Source organism: Argiope bruennichi, chromosome X1, assembly GCF_947563725.1.
Source record: "Argiope bruennichi chromosome X1, qqArgBrue1.1, whole genome shotgun sequence".
Lineage (NCBI taxonomy): Eukaryota > Metazoa > Arthropoda > Arachnida > Araneae > Araneidae > Argiope > Argiope bruennichi.
Window position 1 is genome coordinate 21,947,405 of NC_079162.1, and position 22,426 is coordinate 21,969,830.

At 29.1% G+C, this 22,426-nt stretch overlaps 1 protein-coding gene across 1 annotated transcript; it reads right to left on the reverse strand.

Annotated features, from left to right (window-relative positions):
• Nucleotides 1-26: 26 nt before the first annotated feature.
• LOC129959170 (protein piccolo-like) lies at nt 27-20,582 on the reverse strand. Its single transcript, XM_056071993.1, has 35 exons — nt 20,523-20,582; nt 17,565-17,648; nt 17,301-17,378; nt 16,615-16,692; nt 15,917-16,000; nt 15,668-15,745; nt 14,970-15,050; nt 14,482-14,559; nt 14,101-14,178; nt 13,467-13,544; nt 13,072-13,149; nt 12,375-12,452; nt 11,980-12,057; nt 11,281-11,358; nt 10,887-10,964; nt 10,182-10,259; nt 9,786-9,863; nt 9,095-9,172; nt 8,700-8,777; nt 8,010-8,087; nt 7,615-7,692; nt 6,909-6,986; nt 6,514-6,591; nt 5,822-5,899; nt 5,427-5,504; nt 4,724-4,801; nt 4,327-4,404; nt 3,614-3,691; nt 3,218-3,295; nt 2,514-2,591; nt 2,118-2,195; nt 1,409-1,486; nt 1,015-1,092; nt 309-386; nt 27-61 (listed from the first exon to the last, which is right to left on the reverse strand). The coding sequence occupies exons 2-35, from the start codon at nt 17,644-17,646 to the stop codon at nt 27-29; spliced, it is 2,622 nt and encodes an 873-aa protein (XP_055927968.1). The 5' UTR covers nt 17,647-17,648; nt 20,523-20,582.
• Nucleotides 20,583-22,426: the final 1,844 nt, after the last annotated feature.

A 22,426-nucleotide genomic window follows, 5' to 3' on the forward strand; every position in this document is an offset into this window, starting at 1 on the left:
AAACAAAGAAGAAAAAAATTATTCCTTCATGTATTTTTAAATACATACATGACACTGTCAACTTGTCCAGAAAAATGATTACAAATGAAACAGTGATATACTACTTTAACGCAATCATAGAAAACCCCCGAAAAGTTACTAAGTTTATTCGAAATAGAAATTTCAATTGGAAACAAAGTGTAAGGGACACCAATTCTTTTTCTGTAACACCTGGCAGTGCATATCATTTAAAAGAAATATTTGATAAGTACATAATTCATTCTCTTATTCAGAGCTGTTAGAAAAATAAATAAAAAGAACATAATTACGTTCGGAGGGACCACTTTGTTGAATTCCTTCTTGATGGAAAGGAAACTTTTTAGAAAATTCCCTCAATGGTTTCTTATCTAAACAAAGCAGAAAAAAAAAAATCATTCATTTACATAACATTAATTACATGTACTATACATTACAATGTCAACTTATATTCTCATTGTTGTCTCTTATAACAGCAATTTTTTTGAAAATCTTTTACATTTCTTAAACCAGGTCTTGGGATAAGAAGTGGGATGGCAATGTTACAGTTGCCAAATGTTGCGCAGAATATTCATCCAGAATATTTTTCAGTATTAACGATAAAGATTAAATAATTATTTCAGTGAAGGTAGATGTCTGAATATTTGAAAAATGAATTTATATTTTGCATCCCCCTATATAGTATCTTAAATGTCATATCCCGTTTCCTAATTTCATTGGACAAAACATGTATTTTTTTAAACCATAAACAGGATTATAAACGAAACAGTGATGCAGTATTTTAATGTAATCATAGAAAAAAACCGACAAAGCACTCGGTTGTTTTGAAACAGTAATTTCCATTGGTAAAAAAGAGTAAGGGATACCAATACTTTTTTTCCAACACCTGGAATATCATTTAAAAAAATCTTCGATATGCACATAATTTTTTCCCTTATTCATAGCTGTGAGGAAAAAAAAAAAAAAAAAAAAAAATAATAAACACAAGAACATCATTACCTTTGGGTGGACCACATTCTGGAATTTCTTTTGCATGCATTGAAATTGTTTTTGAAGTTTCATTTATTCGCTTCATACCTAAACAAAGAAGAAAAAAATTATTCCTTCATGTATTTTTAAATACATACACGGTACATGACACTGTCAACTTGTCCAGAAAAATGATTACAAATGAAACAGTGATATACTACTTTAACGCAATCATAGAAAAACCCGAAAATTTACTAAGTTTATTCGAAATAGAAATTTCAATTGGAAACAAAGTGTAAGGGACACCAATTCTTTTTCTGCAACACCTGGCAGTGCATATCATTTAAAAGAAATATTTTATAAGTACATAATTCATTCTCTTATTCAGAGCTGTTAGAAAAATAAATAAAAAGAACATAATTACGTTCGGAGGGACCACTTTGTTGAATTTCTTCTTGTTGGAAAGGAGACTGTTCAGAAATTTCTTTCAATGGCTTTACATCTAAACAAAGCAGAGAAAAAATGATTGTTTTATGTAATTTTAATTACATGTACTGTACATTGCAATGTGAACTTATTTTCTCATCTTCTTCTCACTGCTGTCTCTTATAATAGCAATTCTTTGGAAAATCGTTTAAATTTCTTAAACCAGGGGTCGGGATGAGAAGTGGGATGAAAATGTCACAGTTGCCAAATGTTGCGCAGAATATTCATCCAGAATATTTTTCAGTATTAACGATAAAGATTAAATAATTATTTCAGTGAAGGTAAATACCTGAATATCTGAAAAATGAATTTATATTTTGCATCCCCCTATATAGTATCTTAAATGTCATATCCCGTTTCCTAATTTCATTGGACAAAATATGTATTTTTTTAAACCATAAACAGGATTATACAGTGATGCAGTATTTTAATGTAATCATAGAAAAAAACCGACAAAGCACTCGGTTGTTTTGAAACAGTAATTTCCATTGGTAAAAAAGATTAAGGGATACCAATACTTTTTCTGCAACACCTGGAGTATCATTTAAAAAAATCTTCGATATGCACATAATTTTTTCCCTTATTCATAGCTGTGAGGAAAAAAAAAATAATAATAATAATAATAATAATAACAAGAACATAATTACCTTTGGGTGGACCACATTCTGGAATTTCTTTGGCATGCATTGAAATTGTTTTTGAAGTTTCATTTATTGGCTTCATACCTAAACAAAGAAGAAAAAAAATTATTCCTTCATGTATTTTTAATTACATACACTGTACATCACACTGTCAACTTGTCCAGAAAATTGTTTACAAATGACACAGTAATATACTACTTTAACGCAATTATAGAAAAAACCCGAAAAGTTACTAAGTTTATTCGAAATAGAAATTTCAATTGGAAAAAAAGTGTAAGGGACACCAATTCTTTTTCTGCAACACATGGCAGTGCATATCATTTAAAAGAAATATTTGATACATACATAATTCATTCTCTTATTCAGAGCTGTTAGAAAAATAAATAAAAAGAACATAATTACGTTTGGCAGAACCACTTTGTTGAATTCCTTCTTGATGGAAAGGAAACTTTTTAGAAAATTCCCTCAATGGTTTCTTATCTAAACAAAGCAGAAAAAAAAAAAAATCATTCATTTACATAACATTAATTACATGTACTATACATTACAATGTCAACTTATATTCTCATTGTTGTCTCTTATAACAGCAATTTTTTTGAAAATCTTTTACATTTCTTAAACCAGGTTTTGGGATAAGAAGTGGGATGGCAATGTTACAGTTGTCAAATGTTGCGCAGAATATTCATCCAGAATATTTTTCAGTATTAACGATAAAGATTAATTAATTATTTCAGTGAAGGTAGATGTCTGAATATTTGAAAAATGAATTTATATTTTGCATCCCCCTATATAGTATCTTAAATGTCATATCCCGTTTCCTAATTTCATTGGACAAAATATGTATTTTTTTAAACCATAAACAGGATTATACAGTGATGCAGTATTTTAATGTAATCATAGAAAAAAACCGACAAAGCACTCGGTTGTTTTGAAACAGTAATTTCCATTGGTAAAAAAGATTAAGGGATACCAATACTTTTTCTGCAACACCTGGAGTATCATTTAAAAAAATCTTCGATATGCACATAATTTTTTCCCTTATTCATAGCTGTGAGGAAAAAAAATAATAATAATAATAATAATAATAATAACAAGAACATAATTACCTTTGGGTGGACCACATTCTGGAATTTCTTTGGCATGCATTGAAATTGTTTTTGAAGTTTCATTTATTGGCTTCATACCTAAACAAAGAAGAAAAAAAATTATTCCTTCATGTATTTTTAATTACATACACTGTACATCACACTGTCAACTTGTCCAGAAAATTGTTTACAAATGACACAGTAATATACTACTTTAACGCAATTATAGAAAAAACCCGAAAAGTTACTAAGTTTATTCGAAATAGAAATTTCAATTGGAAAAAAAGTGTAAGGGACACCAATTCTTTTTCTGCAACACATGGCAGTGCATATCATTTAAAAGAAATATTTGATACATACATAATTCATTCTCTTATTCAGAGCTGTTAGAAAAATAAATAAAAAGAACATAATTACGTTTGGCAGAACCACTTTGTTGAATTCCTTCTTGATGGAAAGGAAACTTTTTAGAAAATTCCCTCAATGGTTTCTTATCTAAACAAAGCAGAAAAAAAAAATCATTCATTTACATAACATTAATTACATGTACTATACATTACAATGTCAACTTATATTCTCATTGTTGTCTCTTATAACAGCAATTTTTTTGAAAATCTTTTACATTTCTTAAACCAGGTTTTGGGATAAGAAGTGGGATGGCAATGTTACAGTTGTCAAATGTTGCGCAGAATATTCATCCAGAATATTTTTCAGTATTAACGATAAAGATTAATTAATTATTTCAGTGAAGGTAGATGTCTGAATATTTGAAAAATGAATTTATATTTTGCATCCCCCTATATAGTATCTTAAATGTCATATCCCGTTTTCTAATTTCATTGAACAAAATATGTTTTTTTTAAACCATAAACAGGATTATAAACGAAACAGTGATGCAGTATTTTAATGTAATCATAGAAAAAAATCCGACAAAGCACTCGGTTGTTTTGAAACTGTAATTTCCATTGGTAAAAAAGATTAAGGGATACCAATACTTTTTTTGCAACACCTGGAATATCATTTAAAAAAATCTTCGACATGCACATAATTTTTCTCCTTATTCACAGTTGTGAGGTATAAAGAAGAAGAAGAAAAAAAAAAAAAATAAAAAATAACAAGAACATAATTACCTTTGGGTGGACCACTTTCTTGCATATCTTTTAGAAGCTTTGAAAAGGTTTGTAAAATTTTACTAAATGGATTCACACCTAAACAAAGATAAAAAAAAAATCATTGCTTTATGTATTTTTAATTACATACACTGTACATCACACTGTCAACTTGTCCAGAAAAATGATTACAAATGAAACAGTGATATGCTACTTTAACGTAATCATAGAAAAAACCCGAAAAGTTACTAAGTTTATTCGAAATCGAAATTTCAATTGGAAACAAAGTGTAAGGGACACCATTTCTTTTTCAACTACACCTGGCAGTGCATATCATTTAAAAGAAATATTCGATAAGTACATAATACATTCTCTTATTCAGAACTGTTAGAAAAATAAATAAAAAGAACATAATTACGTTCGGAGGGACCACTTTGTTGAATTTCTTCTTGTTGGAAAGGAGACTGTTCAGAAATTCCTTTCAGTGGCTTTACATCTAAACAGAGCAGAGAAAAAATGACTGTTTTATGTAATTTTAATTACATGTACTGTACATTGCAATGTCAACTTATTTTCTCATCTTCTTCTAACTGCTGTCTCTTATTATAGCAATTGTTTTGAAAATCGTTTAAATTTCTTAAACCAGGGTTTGGGATGAGAAGTGGGATGGCAATGTTACAGTTGCCAAATGTTGCGCAGAATATTCATCCAGAATATTTTTCAGTATTAACGATAAAGATTAAATAATTATTTCAGTGAAGGTAGATGTCTGAATATTTGAAAAATGAATTTATATTTTGCATCCCCCTATATAGTATCTTAAATGTCATATCCCGTTTTCTAATTTCATTGAACAAAATATGTTTTTTTTTAAAACCATAAACAGGATTATAAACGAAACAGTGATGCAGTATTTTAATGTAATCATAGAAAAAAACCGACAAAGCACTCGGTTGTTTTGAAACAGTAATTTCCATTGGTAAAAAAGAGTAAGGGATACCAATACCTTTTTTTCCAACACCTGGAATATTATTTAAAAAAATCTTCGATATGCACATAATTTTTTCCCTTATTCATAACTGTAAGGAAAAAAAAAAAAAAAATAACAAGAACATAATTACCTTTGGGTGGACCACTTTCTGGAATTTCTTTTGCATGCATTGAAATTGTTTTTGCAGTTTCATTTATTGGCTTCATACCTAAACAAAGAAGAAAAAAATTATTCCTTCATGTATTTTTAAATACATACACTGTACATGACACTGTCAACATGTCCAGAAAAATGATTACAAATGAAACAGTGATATACTACTTTAACGCAATCATAGAATAAACCCGAAAAGTTACTACGTTTATTCGAAATAGAAATTTCAATTGGAAAAAAAGTGTAAGGGACACAAATTCTTTTTCTAAAACACCTGGCAGTGCATATCATTTAAAAGAAATATTTGATAAGTACATAATTCATTCTCTTATTCAGAGCTGTTAGAAAAATAAATAAAAAGAACATAATTACGTTTGGCAGGACCACTTTGTTGAATTCCCTCTTGATGGAAAGGAAACTTTTTAGAAAATTCCCTCAATGGTTTCTTATCTAAACAAAGCAGAAAGAAAAATCATTCTTTTACATAACATTAATTACATGTACTATAAATTACAATGTCAACTTATTTTCTCAATGCTGTCTCTTATAACAGCAATTTTTTTGAAAATCGTTTAAATTTTCTAAACCAGGGGTTGTAATGAGAAGTGGTATGGCAATGTTACAGTTGCCGAATGTTAAGTAGAATATTCATCCAGAATATTTTTCAGTATTAACGATAAAGAGTAAATAATTATTTCAGTGAAGGTAAATACCTGAATATTTGAAAAATGAATTTATATTTTGCATCCCCCTATATAGTATCTTAAATGTCATATCCCGTTTCCTAATTTCATTGGACAAAATATGTATTTTTTTAAACCATAAACTGGATTATAAACGAAACAGTGATGCATTATTTTAATGTAATCATAGAAAAAAACCGACAAAGCACTCGGTTGTTCTGAAACAGTAATTTCCATTGGTAAAAAAGATTAAGGGATACCAATAATTTTCTGCAACACCTGGAATATCACTGAAAAAAATCTTCGATATGCACATAATTTTTTCCCTTATTCATAGTTGTGACAAAGAAAAAAAAAAAAAAATAACAAGAACATAATTACCTTTGGGTGGACCACTTTCTTGAATTTCTGTTGGATGCATCGAAAAGATGTTTGAAGTTTCATTTATTGGCTTCATACCTAAACAAAGAAGAAAAAAATTAATCCTTCATGTATTTTTAATTACATACACTGTACATCACACTGTCAACTTGTCCAGAAAATTGATTACAAATGAAACAGTGATATACTACTTTAACGCAATCATAGAAACCCCCCGAAAAGTTACTACGTTTATTCGAAATAAAAATTTCAATTGGAAACAAAGTGTAAGGGATACCAATTCTTTTTCTAAAACACCTGGCAGTTCATATCATTTAAAAGAAATATTCGATTAGTACATAATTCATTCTCTTATTCAGAGCTGTTAGAAAAACAAATAAAAAGAACATAATTACGTTTGGCAGGACCACTTTGTTCAATTCCTTCTTGATGGAAAGGAAACTTTTTAGAAAATTCCCTGAATGTTTTCTTATCTAAACAAAACAGAAAAAAAAAATCATTCTTTTACATAACATTAATTACATGTACTGTAAATTACAATGTCAACTTGTTTTCTCAATGCTGTCTCTTATAACAGCAATTTTTTTGAAAATCGTTTAAATTTCTTAAACCAGGGGTTGGGATGAGAAGTGGGATGGCAATGTTACAGTTGCCAAATGTTGTGCAGAATATTCATCCAGAATATTTTTCAGTATTAACGATAAAGATTAAATAATTATTTCAGTGAAGGTAGATGTCTGAATATTTGAAAAATGAATTTATATTTTGCATCCCCCTATATAGTATCTTAAATGTCATATCCCGTTTTCAAATTTCATTGAACAAAATATGTTGTTTTTTTTTGAAACCATAAACAGGATTAGAAACGAAACAGTGATGCATTATTTTAATGTAATCATAGAAAAAAAACCGAAAAAGCACTCGGTTGTTTTGAAACAGTAATTTCCATTGGTAAAAAAGAGTAAGGGATAACCATACTTTTTTTCCAACACCTGGAATATCTTTTAAAAAAATCTTCGATATGCACATAATTTTTTCCCTTATTCATAGTTGTGAGGGAAAAAAAAAAAAAAAAAAAAAAATTAACAAGAACATAATTACCTTTGGGTGGACCACTTTCTGGAATTTCTTTTGCGTGCATTGAAAATTTTTTTTCAGTTTCATTTATTGGCTTCATACCTAAACAAAGAAGAAAAAAATTATTCCTTCATGTATTTTTAAATACATACACTGTACATGACACTGTCAACTTGTCCAGAAAAATGATTACAAATGAAACAGTGATATACTACTTTAACGCAATCATAGAAAAAACCCGAAAAGTTACAACGTTTATTCGAAATAGATATTTCAATTGGAAACAAAGTGTAAGGGACAAAAATTCTTTTTCTAAAACACCTGGCAGTGCATATCATTTAAAAGAAATATTCCATAAGTACATAATTCATTCTCTTATTCACAGCTGTTAGAAAAATAAATAAAAAGAACATAATTACGTTTGGCAGGACCACTTTGTTGAATTCCCTCTTGATGGAAAGGAAACTTTTTAGAAAATTCCCTCAATGGTGTCTTATCTAAACAAAGCAGAAAGAAAAATCATTCTTTTACATAACATTAATTACATGTACTATAAATTACAATGTCAACTTATTTTCTCAATGCTGTCTCTTATAACAGCAATTTTTTTGAAAATCGTTAAAATTTTTTAAACCAGGGGTTGTAATGAGAAGTGGTATGGCAAAGTTACAGTTGCCAAATGTTGCGCAGAATATTCATCCAGAATATTTTTCAGTATTAACGATAAAGATTAAATAATTATTTCAGTGAAGGTAAATACCTGAATATTTGAAAAATGAATTTATATTTTGCATCCCCCTATATAGTATCTGAAATGTCATATCCCGTTTCCTAATTTCATTGGACAAAATATGTACTTTTTTAAACCATAAACAGGATTATAAACGAAACAGTGATGCATTATTTTAATGTAATCATAGAAAAAAACCGACAAAGCACTCGGTTGTTTTGAAACAGTAATTTCCATTGGTAAAAAAGATTAAGGGATACCAATACTTTTTCTGCAACACCTGGAATATCACTTAAAAAAATCTTCGATATGCACATAATTTTTTCCCTTATTCATAGTTGTAAGAAAGAAAAAAAAAAAATAACAAGAACATAATTACCTTTGGGTGGACCACTTTCTTGAATTTCTGTTGGATGCATCGAAAAGATGTTTGAAGTTTCATTTATTGGCTTCATACCTAAACAAAGAAGAAAAAAATTAATCCTTCATGTATTTTTAATTACATACACTGTACATCACACTGTCAACTTGTCCAGAAAATTGTTTGCAAATGAAACAGTAATATACTACTTTAACGCAATCATAGAAAAAACCCGAAAACTTACTACGTTTATTCGAAATAGAAATTTCAATTGGAAACAAAGTGTAAGGGACACAAATTCTTTTTCTAAAACACCTGGCAGTACATATCATTTAAAAGAAATATTTGATAAGTACATAATTCATTCTCTTATTCAGAGCTGTTAGAAAAATAAATAAAAAGAACATAATTACGTTTGGCAGGACCACTTTGTTGAATTCCTTCTTGATGGAAAGGAAACTTTTTAGAAAATTCCCTCAATGGTTTCTTATCTAAACAAAGCAGAAAAAAAAATCATTCATTTACATAACATTAATTACATGTACTATACATTACAATGTCAACTTATATTCTCATTGTTGTCTCTTATAACAGCAATGTATTTGAAAATCTTTTACATTTCTTAAACCAGGTTTTGGGATAAGAAGTGGGATGGCAATGTTACAGTTGCCAAATGTTGCGCAGAATATTCATCCAGAATATTTTTCAGTATTAACGATATAAAGATTAAATAATTATTTCAGTGCAGGTAAATACCTGAATATTTGAAAAATGAATTTATATTTTGCATCCCCCTATATAGTATCTGAAATGTCATATCCCGTTTCCTAATTTCATTGGACAAAATATGTACTTTTTTAAACCATAAACAGGATTATAAACGAAACAGTGATGCATTATTTTAATGTAATCATAGAAAAAAACCGACAAAGCACTCGGTTGTTTTGAAACAGTAATTTCCATTGGTAAAAAAGATTAAGGGATACCAATACTTTTTCTGCAACACCTGGAATATCACTTAAAAAAATCTTCGATATGCACATAATTTTTTCCCTTATTCATAGTTGTAAGAAAGAAAAAAAAAAATAACAAGAACATAATTACCTTTGGGTGGACCACTTTCTTGAATTTCTGTTGGATGCATCGAAAAGATGTTTGAAGTTTCATTTATTGGCTTCATACCTAAACAAAGAAGAAAAAAAATTATTCCTTCATGTATTTTTAATTACATACACTGTACATCACACTGTCAACTTGTCCAGAAAATTGTTTGCAAATGAAACAGTAATATACTACTTTAACGCAATCATAGAAAAAACCCGAAAACTTACTACGTTTATTCGAAATAGAAATTTCAATTGGAAACAAAGTGTAAGGGACACAAATTCTTTTTCTAAAACACCTGGCAGTACATATCATTTAAAAGAAATATTTGATAAGTACATAATTCATTCTCCTATTCAGAGCTGTTAGAAAAATAAATAAAAAGAACATAATTACGTTTGGCAGGACCACTTTGTTGAATTCCTTCTTGATGGAAAGGAAACTTTTTAGAAAATTCCCTCAATGGTTTCTTATCTAAACAAAGCAGAAAAAAAAAATCATTCATTTACATAACATTAATTACATGTACTATACATTACAATGTCAACTTATATTCTCATTGTTGTCTCTTATAACAGCAATGTATTTGAAAATCTTTTACATTTCTTAAACCAGGTTTTGGGATAAGAAGTGGGATGGCAATGTTACAGTTGCCAAATGTTGCGCAGAATATTCATCCAGAATATTTTTCAGTATTAACGATATAAAGATTAAATAATTATTTCAGTGAAGGTAGATGTCTGAATATTTGAAAAATGAATTTATATTTTGCATCCAACTAAATAGTATCTTAAATGTCATATCCCGTTTTCTAATTTCATTGAACAAAATATGTTTTTTTTAAACCATAAACAGGATTATAAACGAAGCAGTGATGCAGTATTTTAATGTAATCATAGAAAAAAACCCGACAAAGCACTCGGTTGTTTTGAAACAGTAATTTCCATTGGTAAAAAAGAGTAAGGGATACCAATACTTTTTTTGCAACACCTAGAATATCATTTAAAAAAAATCTTCCACATGCACATAATTTTTCCCCCTATTCACAGCTGTGAGGGATAAAGAAAAAAAATAAAATAAAAATAACAAGAACATAATTACCTTTGGGTGGACCACATTCTGGAATTTCTTTTGCATGCATTGAAATTGTTTTTGAAGTTTCATTTATTCGCTTCATACCTAAACAAAGAAGAAAAAAATTATTCCTTCAAGTATTTTTAAATGCATACACGGTACATGACACTGTCAACTTGTCCAGAAAAATGATTACAAATGAAACAGTGATATACTACTTTAACGCAATCATAGAAAAACCCGAAAAGTTACTAAGTTTATTCGAAATAGAAATTTCAATTGGAAACAAAGTGTAAGGGACACCAATTCTTTTTCTGCAACACCTGGCAGTGCATATCATTTAAAAGAAATATTTGATAAGTACATAATTCATTCTCTTATTCAGAGCTGTTAGAAAAATAAATAAAAGGAACATAATTACGTTCGGAGGGACCACTTTGTTGAATTTCTTCTTGTTGGAAAGGAGACTGTTCAGAAATTTCTTTCACTGGCTTTACATCTAAACAAAGCAGAGAAAAAATGATTGTTTTATGTAATTTTAATTACATGTACTGTACATTGCAATGTCAACTTATTTTCTCATCTTCTTCTCACTGCTGTCTCTTATAATAGCAATTCTTTTGAAAATCGTTTAAATTTCTTAAACCAGGGGTTGGAATGAGAAGAGGGATGGCAATGTTACAGTTGCCAAATGTTGCGCAGAATATTCATCCAGAATATTTTTCAGTATTAACGATAAAGATTAAATAATTATTTCAGTGAAGGTAGATGTCTGAATATTTGAAAAATGAATTTATATTTTGCATCCCCCTATATAGTATCTTAAATGTCATATCCCGTTTTCTAATTTCATTGAACAAAATATGTTTTTTTTAAAACCATAAACAGGATTATAAACGAAACAGTGATGCAGTATTTTAATGTAATCATAGAAAAAAACCGACAAAGTACTCGGTTGTTTTGAAACAGTAATTTCCATTGGTAAAAAAGAGTAAGGGATACCAATACTTTTTTTTCCAACACCTGGAATATCATTTAAAAAAATCTTCGATATGCACATAATTTTTTCATTTATTCATAGCTGTGAGGGAAAAAATAAAAATAACAAGAACATAATTACCTTTGGGTGGACCACTTTCTGGAATTTCTTTTGCAGGCATTGAAAATGTTTTTTCAGTTTCATTTATTGGCTTCATACCTAAACAAAGAAGAAAAAAATTATTCCTTCATGTATTTTTAAATACATACACTGTACATGACACTGTCAAATTGTCCAGAAAAATGATTACAAATGAAACAGTGATATACTACTTTAACGCAATCATAGAAAAAACCAGAAAAGTTACTACGTTTATTCGAAATAGAAATATCAATTGGAAACAAAGTGTAAGGGACACAAATTCTTTTTCTAAAACCCCTGGCAGTGCATATCATTTAAAAGAAATATTCCATAAGTACATAATTCATTCTCTTATTCAGAGCTGTTAGAAAAATAAATAAAAAGAACATAATTACGTTTGGCAGGACCACTTTGTTGAATTCCCTCTTGACGGAAAGGAAACTTTTTAGAAAATTCCCTCAATGGTTTCTTATCTAAACAAAGCAGAAAGAAAAATCATTCTTTTACATAACATTAATTACGTGTACTATAAATTACAATGTCAACTTATTTTCTCAATGCTGTCTCTTATAACAGCAATTTTTTTGAAAATCGTTTAAATTTTTTAAACCAGGGGTTGTAATGAGAAGTGGTATGGCAATGTTACAGTTGCCAAATGTTGCGCAGAATATTCATCCAGAATATTTTTCAGTATTAACGATAAAGATTAAATAATTATTTCAGTGAAGGTAAATACCTGAATATTTGAAAAATGAATTTATATTTTGCATCCCCCTATATAGTATCTTAAATGTCATATCCCGTTTCCAAATTTCATTGGACAAAATATGTATTTTTTTAAACCATAAACAGGATTATAAACGAAACAGTGATGCATTATTTTAATGTAATCATAGAAAAAACACGACAAAGCACTCGGTTGTTTTGAAACAGTAATTTCCATTGGTAAAAAAGATTAAGGGATACCAATACTTTTTCTGCAACACCTGGAATATCACTTAAAAAAATCTTCGATATGCACATAATTTTTTCCCTTATTCATAGTTGTGAGAAAGAAAAAAAAAAAAAAAAAAATAACAAGAACATAATTACCTTTGGGTGGACCACTTTCTTGAATTTCTTTTGGATGCATCGAAAAGATGTTTGAAGTTTCATTTATTGGCTTCATACCTAAACAAAGAAGAAAAAAATTATTCCTTCATGTATTTTTAATTACATACACTGTACATCACACTGTCAACTTGTCCAGAAAATTGTTTGCAAATGAAACAGTCATATACTACTTTAACGCAATCGTAGAAAAAAGACGAAATGTTACTCAGTTTATTCAAAACAGAAATTTCCATTGGAAACAAAGTGTAAGCGACACCAATTCTTTTTCTCCAACACCTGGCAGTGCATATCATTTAAAAGAAATATTCGATATGTACATAATTCATTCTCTTATTTATAGATGTTAGAAAAATAAATAAAAAGAACATAATTACTTTCGGAGGGGCCACTTTGTTGAATTTCTTCTTGTTGGAAAGGAGACTGTTCAGAAATTTCTTTCAATGGCTTTACATCTAAGCAAAGCATAGAAAAAATTATTGTTTTATCTAATTTTAATTACATGTACTGTATATTACAATGTCAACTTATTTCTTAAACCAGGGGTTGGGATGAGAAGTGGGATGGCAATGTTACAGTTGCCAAAAGTTGCACAGAATATTCATCCAGAATATTTTTCAGTATTAACGATAAACAATAAATAATTATTTCAGTGAAGGTAGATGTCTGAATATTTGAAAAATGAATTTATATTTTGCATCCCCCTATATAGTATCTTAAATGTCATATCCCGTTTCCTAATTTTATTGGACAAAATACGTTTTTTTTACAACCATAAACAGAATTATAAACGAAACAGTGATGCAGTATTTTAATGTAATCATAGAAAAAACCCGACAAAGCACTCGGTTGTTTTGAAACAGTAATTTCCATTGGTAACAAAGAGTAAGGGATACCAATACTTTTTTTCCAATACCTGGAATATCATTTTAAAAAATCTTCAATATGGACATAATTTTTTCCCTTATTCATAGTTGTGAGAAAAAAAAAAAATAACAAGAACATAATTACCTTTGGGTAGACCACTTTCTTGAATTTCTTTTGGATGCATTGAAGAGGTTTGTGAAGTTTCATTAATTTGCGTCATACCTAATTAAAGAAGAAAAAAATCATTCCTTTATGTATTTTTAATTACATACACTGTCAACTTGTTTAGAAAAATGATTATAAATGAAGCAGTGATATACTACTTTAAAGTAAGCTTAGAAAACCCCGACAAGTTACTGAGTTTATTCAAAACAGAAATTTCGATTGGAAACAAAGTGTAAGGGAAACCATTTCTTTTTTTTTTTAACACCGGGCAGTGCATATCATTAAATAAAATCTTCGATACTTAATTCATTCTCTTATTCATAGCTGTGAGAAAAAAAAAAATTACAAGAACGTAATTACATTGGGATGGTCCACTTTGTTGTATTTCTTCTTGATGGAAAGGAAGCTTTTTAGAAATTTCATTCATAGGCTTCATGTCTAAACAAAGCAGAAAAAAAAAAAAAAAAAAAAAAGATCCTTGAAAACTGATTGATAATTGAATGAAATTATATGAATATGAAATATTTTGTATCCCACTAGTATCTTAAATGTCATACCCTATTTTCTAATTTTATTGAACAAAAATGTTATTTTTAACCATAAACGTAATTATAAATGAAACAGTGATGCAATCATTTAATGTGATCTTAGAAAAAAAAAAAAAAAAAACCCTGACAAAGCTATAAGTTATTTTGAAACAGTAATTTCCAGTGGTAACAAACTCTAAGGGATACCAATATATTTTTTTTCCCACACCTGCTGATCATTTAAAAGAAATCTTCGATATGTACATAATCCATTCTTTTATTTGTACCTGTGAGAAAAAATAATCACAAGAACATAATTACGTTTGGGTGGGCCACTTTCTTGAATTTCTTTTTGATGGAAAGGGAACATTGTGATAGAAATCTCATTCACTGGCTTCATATCTACACAAAACAGAAATAAATCATTATTTAATGTAACTTTAATTACATGCACTGTATATCACAAAATCTACTTATTTTCTAATTTTTTCTTCTTTCTATCTCTTAATTACAGAAATTTTCTTGCCCATGGTTTAAATTTCTTAAACCAGGGGCTGGAATGCCAATTGGGATTGCAATGTTACCGTTGTCAAAAATTGTACAGAATCTTGAACTCACAGTTTTTTCAGTATTAATGACATAGAATAAATAATTATTTCAGTGTAGCTAGATGCTTGTATATTTCAAAAATAAATTTATTCTGTATTCCACTAGCTAGTATGTAAATGTCATACCTCATTTTCTAATTTCATTGAACGAAAATTCTTGATCATAAACACGATTATAAATGAAAGTGTGATGCAGAACTATAACATAATCATGGAAAAAAACCCTACACAGCCTTAAAATATTTCAAAACAGAAATTTCAATCGGTAACAAACTGTAAAAAACGCCAATACTCCCCCCCCCCCCAATATCAGCCAGAGAATATCCTTTTAAAAATCTTTGAAAATTTTACGTAGTTAAATCATTTTCTCAATCATAGTTGTTAGAAAAAAAGACATGAAAACATTATTACATTTGGATGGAACACTTTGTTTCATTCTTCCTTTGCATGTTTTCTTTTTTTTCTTCTTTAATTTTACTTGCTTTATACCTAAAAAAAAAAATTCTTTCATGTATTTAATAACATTTGTATTAGAATACAATGTCATTTTATTTTTGAATCTTACTTTTTTTTTATATTGTTTATATATCAGAAATTTTCTTGAAAATTCATTTTTTTATTTATAGCTATTAGAAAAAATAATCATGAAAACATAATTACATTTAGACAGACCACATTGTTTAATTCTTCCTTTGCCTGCTTTCTTTTTCACTGGTTTCAAACCTTCTTTCACAGGCTTAATACCTAAAGAAAACAGGGGGGAAAATCTTTTATGTAAATCTAATTACACTTACAATATATAAGTCATATTATTTTCTAATCTTTTTTGTATACTGTTTTGATTTTTTTTATTGTATACTGTTTTATGTAACAGATATTTTCATTATCAAAGTTATATTTTCTTAAACCAGGGACTGTGGGGTTGCAATATCAGGGCCTCCAAAAATTTTACAGAAACTGGATATTGCAGTTATTTCTATATTAATGATAATGAATTATTTCAGTGTAGCTAGATGCCTGAATATTTGAAAAATGAATTTATATTTTGTATCCCAGTAGCTAGTGTCTTAAATGTCATACCTGACTATCTAACTTTACTGAATAAAAAATGTTCTTTTTGACCATAAACATGATTATAAATGAAACAGCGATGTATTACTTTAGCACAATCATAACCCCCCCCCAACAACAAGTAACAAAGTTAACTCAAAACAGAAATTTCCATTGTTAACAAAGTATAAGGGATAACAATACTTTTTTCCCTGGAAGTGTATATCATTTAAAAAAATCTTTGATATGTATATAATTCATTTTCTGAATTTGAGCTGTTAGCAAAAAAATCACAAGATCATAATTACATTTGGATAGACTACTTTGTTTGTTTCTTCCTTGGGAATGTTTTTTTCTCAACAAACCTTCATGCATTGGCTTCATACCTAAATTTAAAAAAATTATTATTTTATGTAATTATAATCGCATGTACTGTACATCACAAAGTCAACTTATTTTCTAATCTTTTTTTCTCTGCTGTCTCTTACAATAGCAGTTTTCATGAAAATGGTATAAATTTCTTAAATAATAGGTAGGATCTCAAGACTAGAATTGGAAAATATTGTACAGAATCTTCATCTTGCAATTTTTTCAGTATTAACATTAAAAAATAAATAATTAATAATTTCAACGTAGCTAGATGCGACAATATTTTTAAGCTGCACTTCTATTTAATATCTCACTAACAAGCATCATAATTAACATACCTCATTTACTAATTTCAGTGAGCAAAAAATTTATTCTTAACCATAAACATGAATATAAGCGAAACAGTGATGTAGAACTTTAACGTAATCATACACAAAAACCAATAAAGTACTAAAATATTTCACAATAGAAATTTCCATTGGTAACAAACTGTAAAAGGCACCACTACATTTTTTCCCAACACCTGACAGTGTATATTATTTTGAAAAATCTTTGAAAACTTTATGTACATAATTCATTTTCTTATTCATAGCTGTTAGCAAAAAAATCATGAAAACATAATTACATTTGTGTGGAACTCTTTTTTTAATTCTTCCTTTGCGTGCTTTCTTCCTCTCCAAACGTAGTTTTACTAGCTTTAAACCTAAAAACAGAAAAAAATTCTTTTATGTAACTCTAATAACATTTGCATTAGATCACGTCATTTTATTTTCTAATTTTTTTTCTTTTCTTTTTTGTATACTGTTATATGCAACAGAAATTTTCTTCCTAATTATTTATTTTCTTATTCATAGCTATTGGGGGGGGGGAATTAGAAAAACATAATTACATTTGGCCAGAACACTTCGTGTAATTCTTCCTTTGCCTGCTTTCTTTTTCACTGGTTTCAAACCTTTTTTCACTGGTTTCATACCTAAAGAAAACAGGGGAAAAAAATCTTTTATGTAACTCTAATTACACTTACAATAGATTACAATGTCATTTTATTTTTTAATCTTAATTTTTTATACCGTTTTATGTAACAGAAATTTTCGTTATCAGAGTTTAAATTTCTTAAATTAAGGACTGTGATGTGAAGTGGGATTGTAATATCAGGGCCAAGAAAAACTTTATAGAACCTTGTTCTGTAAAATTCCACAAGTAAAAACAAACTGAATAGGACATCAATTTTTTTTCAACAATTCCTTTGTTTATCATTTAACAAAACTTTGATAATTTTATGAACATAAATTAGTTTTCATATTCATTTATATCAGCAAAACATTCATAAGCACAAAATTACAGTTAAATACATAATTATTCTACATTTTTCAGGTAATTGCATAACAATTTTTGAAAATTAAATAATTCTGAAATTTTCAATATTACTTAAATTCAAGAATGATTTTTAAGTTCATGCTTATATAAGCTTCAATTTACTCTTGTAAAAATGAAATAAAATAATTAAACCAAATAAGATTTCACCAATTTCACTTTTTGCATATGAATAACTCAAAAATGTTCAATAAATTTGAATAATATTAGTTACATGAAATATATTTTTAAAATAAATTTTTTTTTGCACATTTTAATATCAAATGTTAAGCACAAATAATTTAAATAGATTTTCAATTCTTTATTGGAATAATTCATAGAAATATTATGGGGTCTTACCACAAGTTGTCTTTTTGTCATAAAACATACCAAAAAAGTGTTGATTATTTTTTTTCAAGTGATTTCAATGTTTCAAAAATAAATTTTGATAATTTGATACTTGCTACAAATGAACTTGAATCAGCCTACTGCATGTGCAGGTCAAAGGCAAAATTCTTATAACTATGCATGCACTGGGTGATATAACATTTTCCTCCTCTCGCTCTTAGATATTAAATGAAGTGCTTTTTTTTCTCTATCTGCTTTGAATGATTTACAATGTTTAAACATTTTGATCCCTCCATGCAGATATTAAATATTGCAATACAATGCTATTACAAGTGTTTAATTTTTCTACTTAAGAGAAAAATAATTACAAGAAAGCTTTTCATATACGGACACCAATCATTGTAATAAGATTCTTCAAAAAAGGAATACTTTTTAACATCCTATCTTATATATTTCAACACAACTTATTTCAAAATTTTTAAAAAGAATGTGCATTTTATAATTCAAAAATATATTTGAAGGTTATATAATGCTGAATAATTTTAAATATTAAAATAGAGGGGGATGCAAAACAGAGATTAACTGTTGAATACATCAATATTTAACTTGAACAAGAAAAGTAAATTACATAATTTAACAAACATAAACAAAACAAGGAACAAAATCTAATAAGCAACTACCTCAAGGTAAAAAAAACATGCTAAATAGCATACAACAAATTATTTTTTCTTAATAAACTAAATAATAGTTAATGAAAAAAAATCCAAGAAAAAATATGGCCTATAATTAAGTAGATAAGAGTGAAAGCCATTTTACTGGAAAGGAGAGAAAAATAAAGTTTGAATTTAGTTAATTTAAGAAATCTGACAACTAAGAATAACACATGCAGGTATTTTATAAATGTGCATTTCTTAATATTTTGATTAAAATTATTCCATGCTTCTTAAACATAAATTAAAAGGAGATAAGTTTATGTCATATGCTGTAGATAAGCATTCATTACAATATTCAATGTTTAGAGCAAACTGCTAAAACCAGGGCAGCATTCAAAATAAGACAAGCTAGAAAACAGTGTAGAAGGTTTGTAGTTGGCATGTTTATTTTTAATTAAAAAATTGACGTATTGTCTGAAAACTGATAGGAAAGACAGTTGATTATACGATTTCATGGAGCATTCTACAGAAATTCAATGAAATACTTCATTCAACAATCTTTCAGATGATTTCAATTTCAAAATGCATCCTGTAAAAAATAGATTGGCAAATAATAAAATAACATTTGATATCTTAAATAATGCTACGTTCGCATAGCAAATTAAGAAAAAGAAATATAAGATACGAATAAGAAATATAAAATTCAGTAAATTTTCAAATAGAGAAATAGAACAATAAAGACAAGACAAAAACAATAAAGAATTCCTCTGACAAGAATTTTTAGTTAAGGGCAGGAATAGGCTGAGCTTTCTCTTTAAATGGTTTATATAAGATGAAATTGATGATAATAAAAAAAAAGCTTCAAAAATAATGCATAAACAAAAAACTGGTGTAATACTTCCTGAAATATTCTTAAGCATAAATAGAAGTATGAATTATTCGCACATTATTTTAATTGATGAGCGAAAAGAAATATGTAACCCAAAAACAAATAATTATTTTTGGTTAATACGAATGATTAAAACATTCAGCGCTTAAGTGTTTTCATAACACATTGCAACCAACATTTCAGTTTCGTCACTTTTCACATACTGTAGCATAAACTTTCAAATACAATGATAAACAGATTTCAATATGAATTTAAAAACAACTCCATATAAACTTCTTATATCACTTACTTTTATCTGCTGCAATACGCAGAGCCTTAGCTAAATGTTTTTTAATATTACTATTAAAAGTTTAATGAATAACAAATGTGGAGTGCTTCAAAGCGTCTCCAATTCTAACAAACGCAATGCCGGATGACAGAGACGCGGCGGCAAAATCATCCGTCAGAAGGCAAAATTTCTCTAATTTAGTTTCAAGTTAGCACACATCAATTAATATACATTTCATCGAACAGACTTAAGCATTTAATAAATGACTAAATAATTATTTGCAATAATTAAAAATTTGTCACTTTGTATTTGTAATAACTAATAAATCATACTCACAAATTATTATAGTCACATGACAGAAGGTAGCCAAAAACAGCTGCCAGAGTTCAGGGTTCAGAGTAGAGATGCATGGAATTTACTCGAAATTTGGCACGCCGCCAAAAGTGACGGAGTTGTCCTACCGTGGTTATAAAACGAACTCGCATTTTGTTATCGTCATCCTATTGATTCATTGATTTTCTGTTCATTTTATTTTCAGTCCATTGATTTCATTTTATATTGATTATTTTCATTCACATTTTCTACCTGGTCCTCAGCCATGGAAGAGGACAGTTGTAGTGAGAGCGGACGCTCAAATAGTACCTCATCAGCTTCACGAATATACATTACAGACCCAGAAAGGAGGCGAAACCTGAACGCACTTATTACTAGATCAGATTGGCACCAAAGATAGATAGAGGAACTCCTTGATATCAAAAATTACGCTAGGAAGACAGAAAAGAATCAAATTCCAACTGACCCTAAAAATCAAGTCGAGATGGAAACGGAACAGCCCTTTAAACCAGTTGACAAGAAACATGTAGCAAAAAGAAGAAACTCAATACATAACACAGCAATAGATACAGCCAACAAATTTCAAATCCTGGAAGACGAGATCCAACAGCCAACAAAAGAATCTCCCCCTATCCACCTAAAACTAACTGAAGACTACAATCTAATCCTACAAGAGATCTGCAGAAAATATCCAGGTACGGATAATAAGCTCAATAATGGATTCATCAAGATAACTACAACTTCAGAGTCGGACAGACTAGGCATCATAGAAATCCTCAATAAAAAGAAAAAAGAATCTATAATCTCCGAAGATCCCACCAATAGACCAATTAAAGTTATCATCAAAGGGCTACCAGGAAACCACAACAAAGATGAACTCAAAAGGGAACTAGAAGAACTAAATTTCTCAGTTGTACGGATCTCGCAACTAAAGAACTTCAGAACCCAGACTTTTCACCCCATATTCCTGATTGAGATAAAAAAAAGTTGGAAACTACAATAACATATACAACATGAATCACCTGTCCTACATGAGGGTTAGGATAGAAACCTATAGGAAACCGGCCAAAGCCACGATGTGTTTTAGATGTTCTGCCTTTCATCACAGCTCGCGGAATTGCAGGTGCAATCCGCGCTGCATTAAATGCAATGGAAACCACTGTTGTAAAGCGAAGCGAAATGTAACCGCCACTAGGCGGCGATGTTGTGACGTCAGCCTGCGAGCTGCGTGATATATTCAGTACCGATTGTGATCTCGGCGTAGCCGTGTGATTTTTATAAGTGTATCTGTGTTTGTGTCGTCCATTTGTCAATAAACGTTATGTGTCTGAAAAACCTTTAAACTTATTTTGATTTAAGTACCCCGCATCTGGTAGATGCAAACCTGTTTTAATATCTGAAAGATTCTATGTTTAGTTTGGTTTCCGAACAACCACCTCACAGTGGACTGCAGCATTAAAGAAAGAATTCCAGAGCCTGTCTGTATAAATTGCAAAGGTATAGGATATCTAGCTTCGTGGAAGGGGTGTCCTGCCTACCCTTCTACAACTACAGGAACCAGAAGATCATATGCTGAGACCCTCAGAAAAAGAATCCCTGAATGTAATCCCGAAATAACCCGAACCCAATCAACATCCCAACAACGGCCCAGGAACCAAAGGAAAGCAACTGAGTTCAACCCAACAACAGCAGCCCCTGTCATCCCAGATGTCTCAGAAATCCATAGTATAATTGAAGCATTTAAAGAAATCAAGAAACTAATTATAGAATTCCCAGGCCTCCTGGCAATAGCAGCCAAATTAAAAGAATTGAAGACCAAAGAAGAACGGAAACTCATCCTCCTCAATGCACTTCTAGAATAAGCTCCAACACCCCCGCCCACCTGCACTTAGCAAGATCCTGATTCG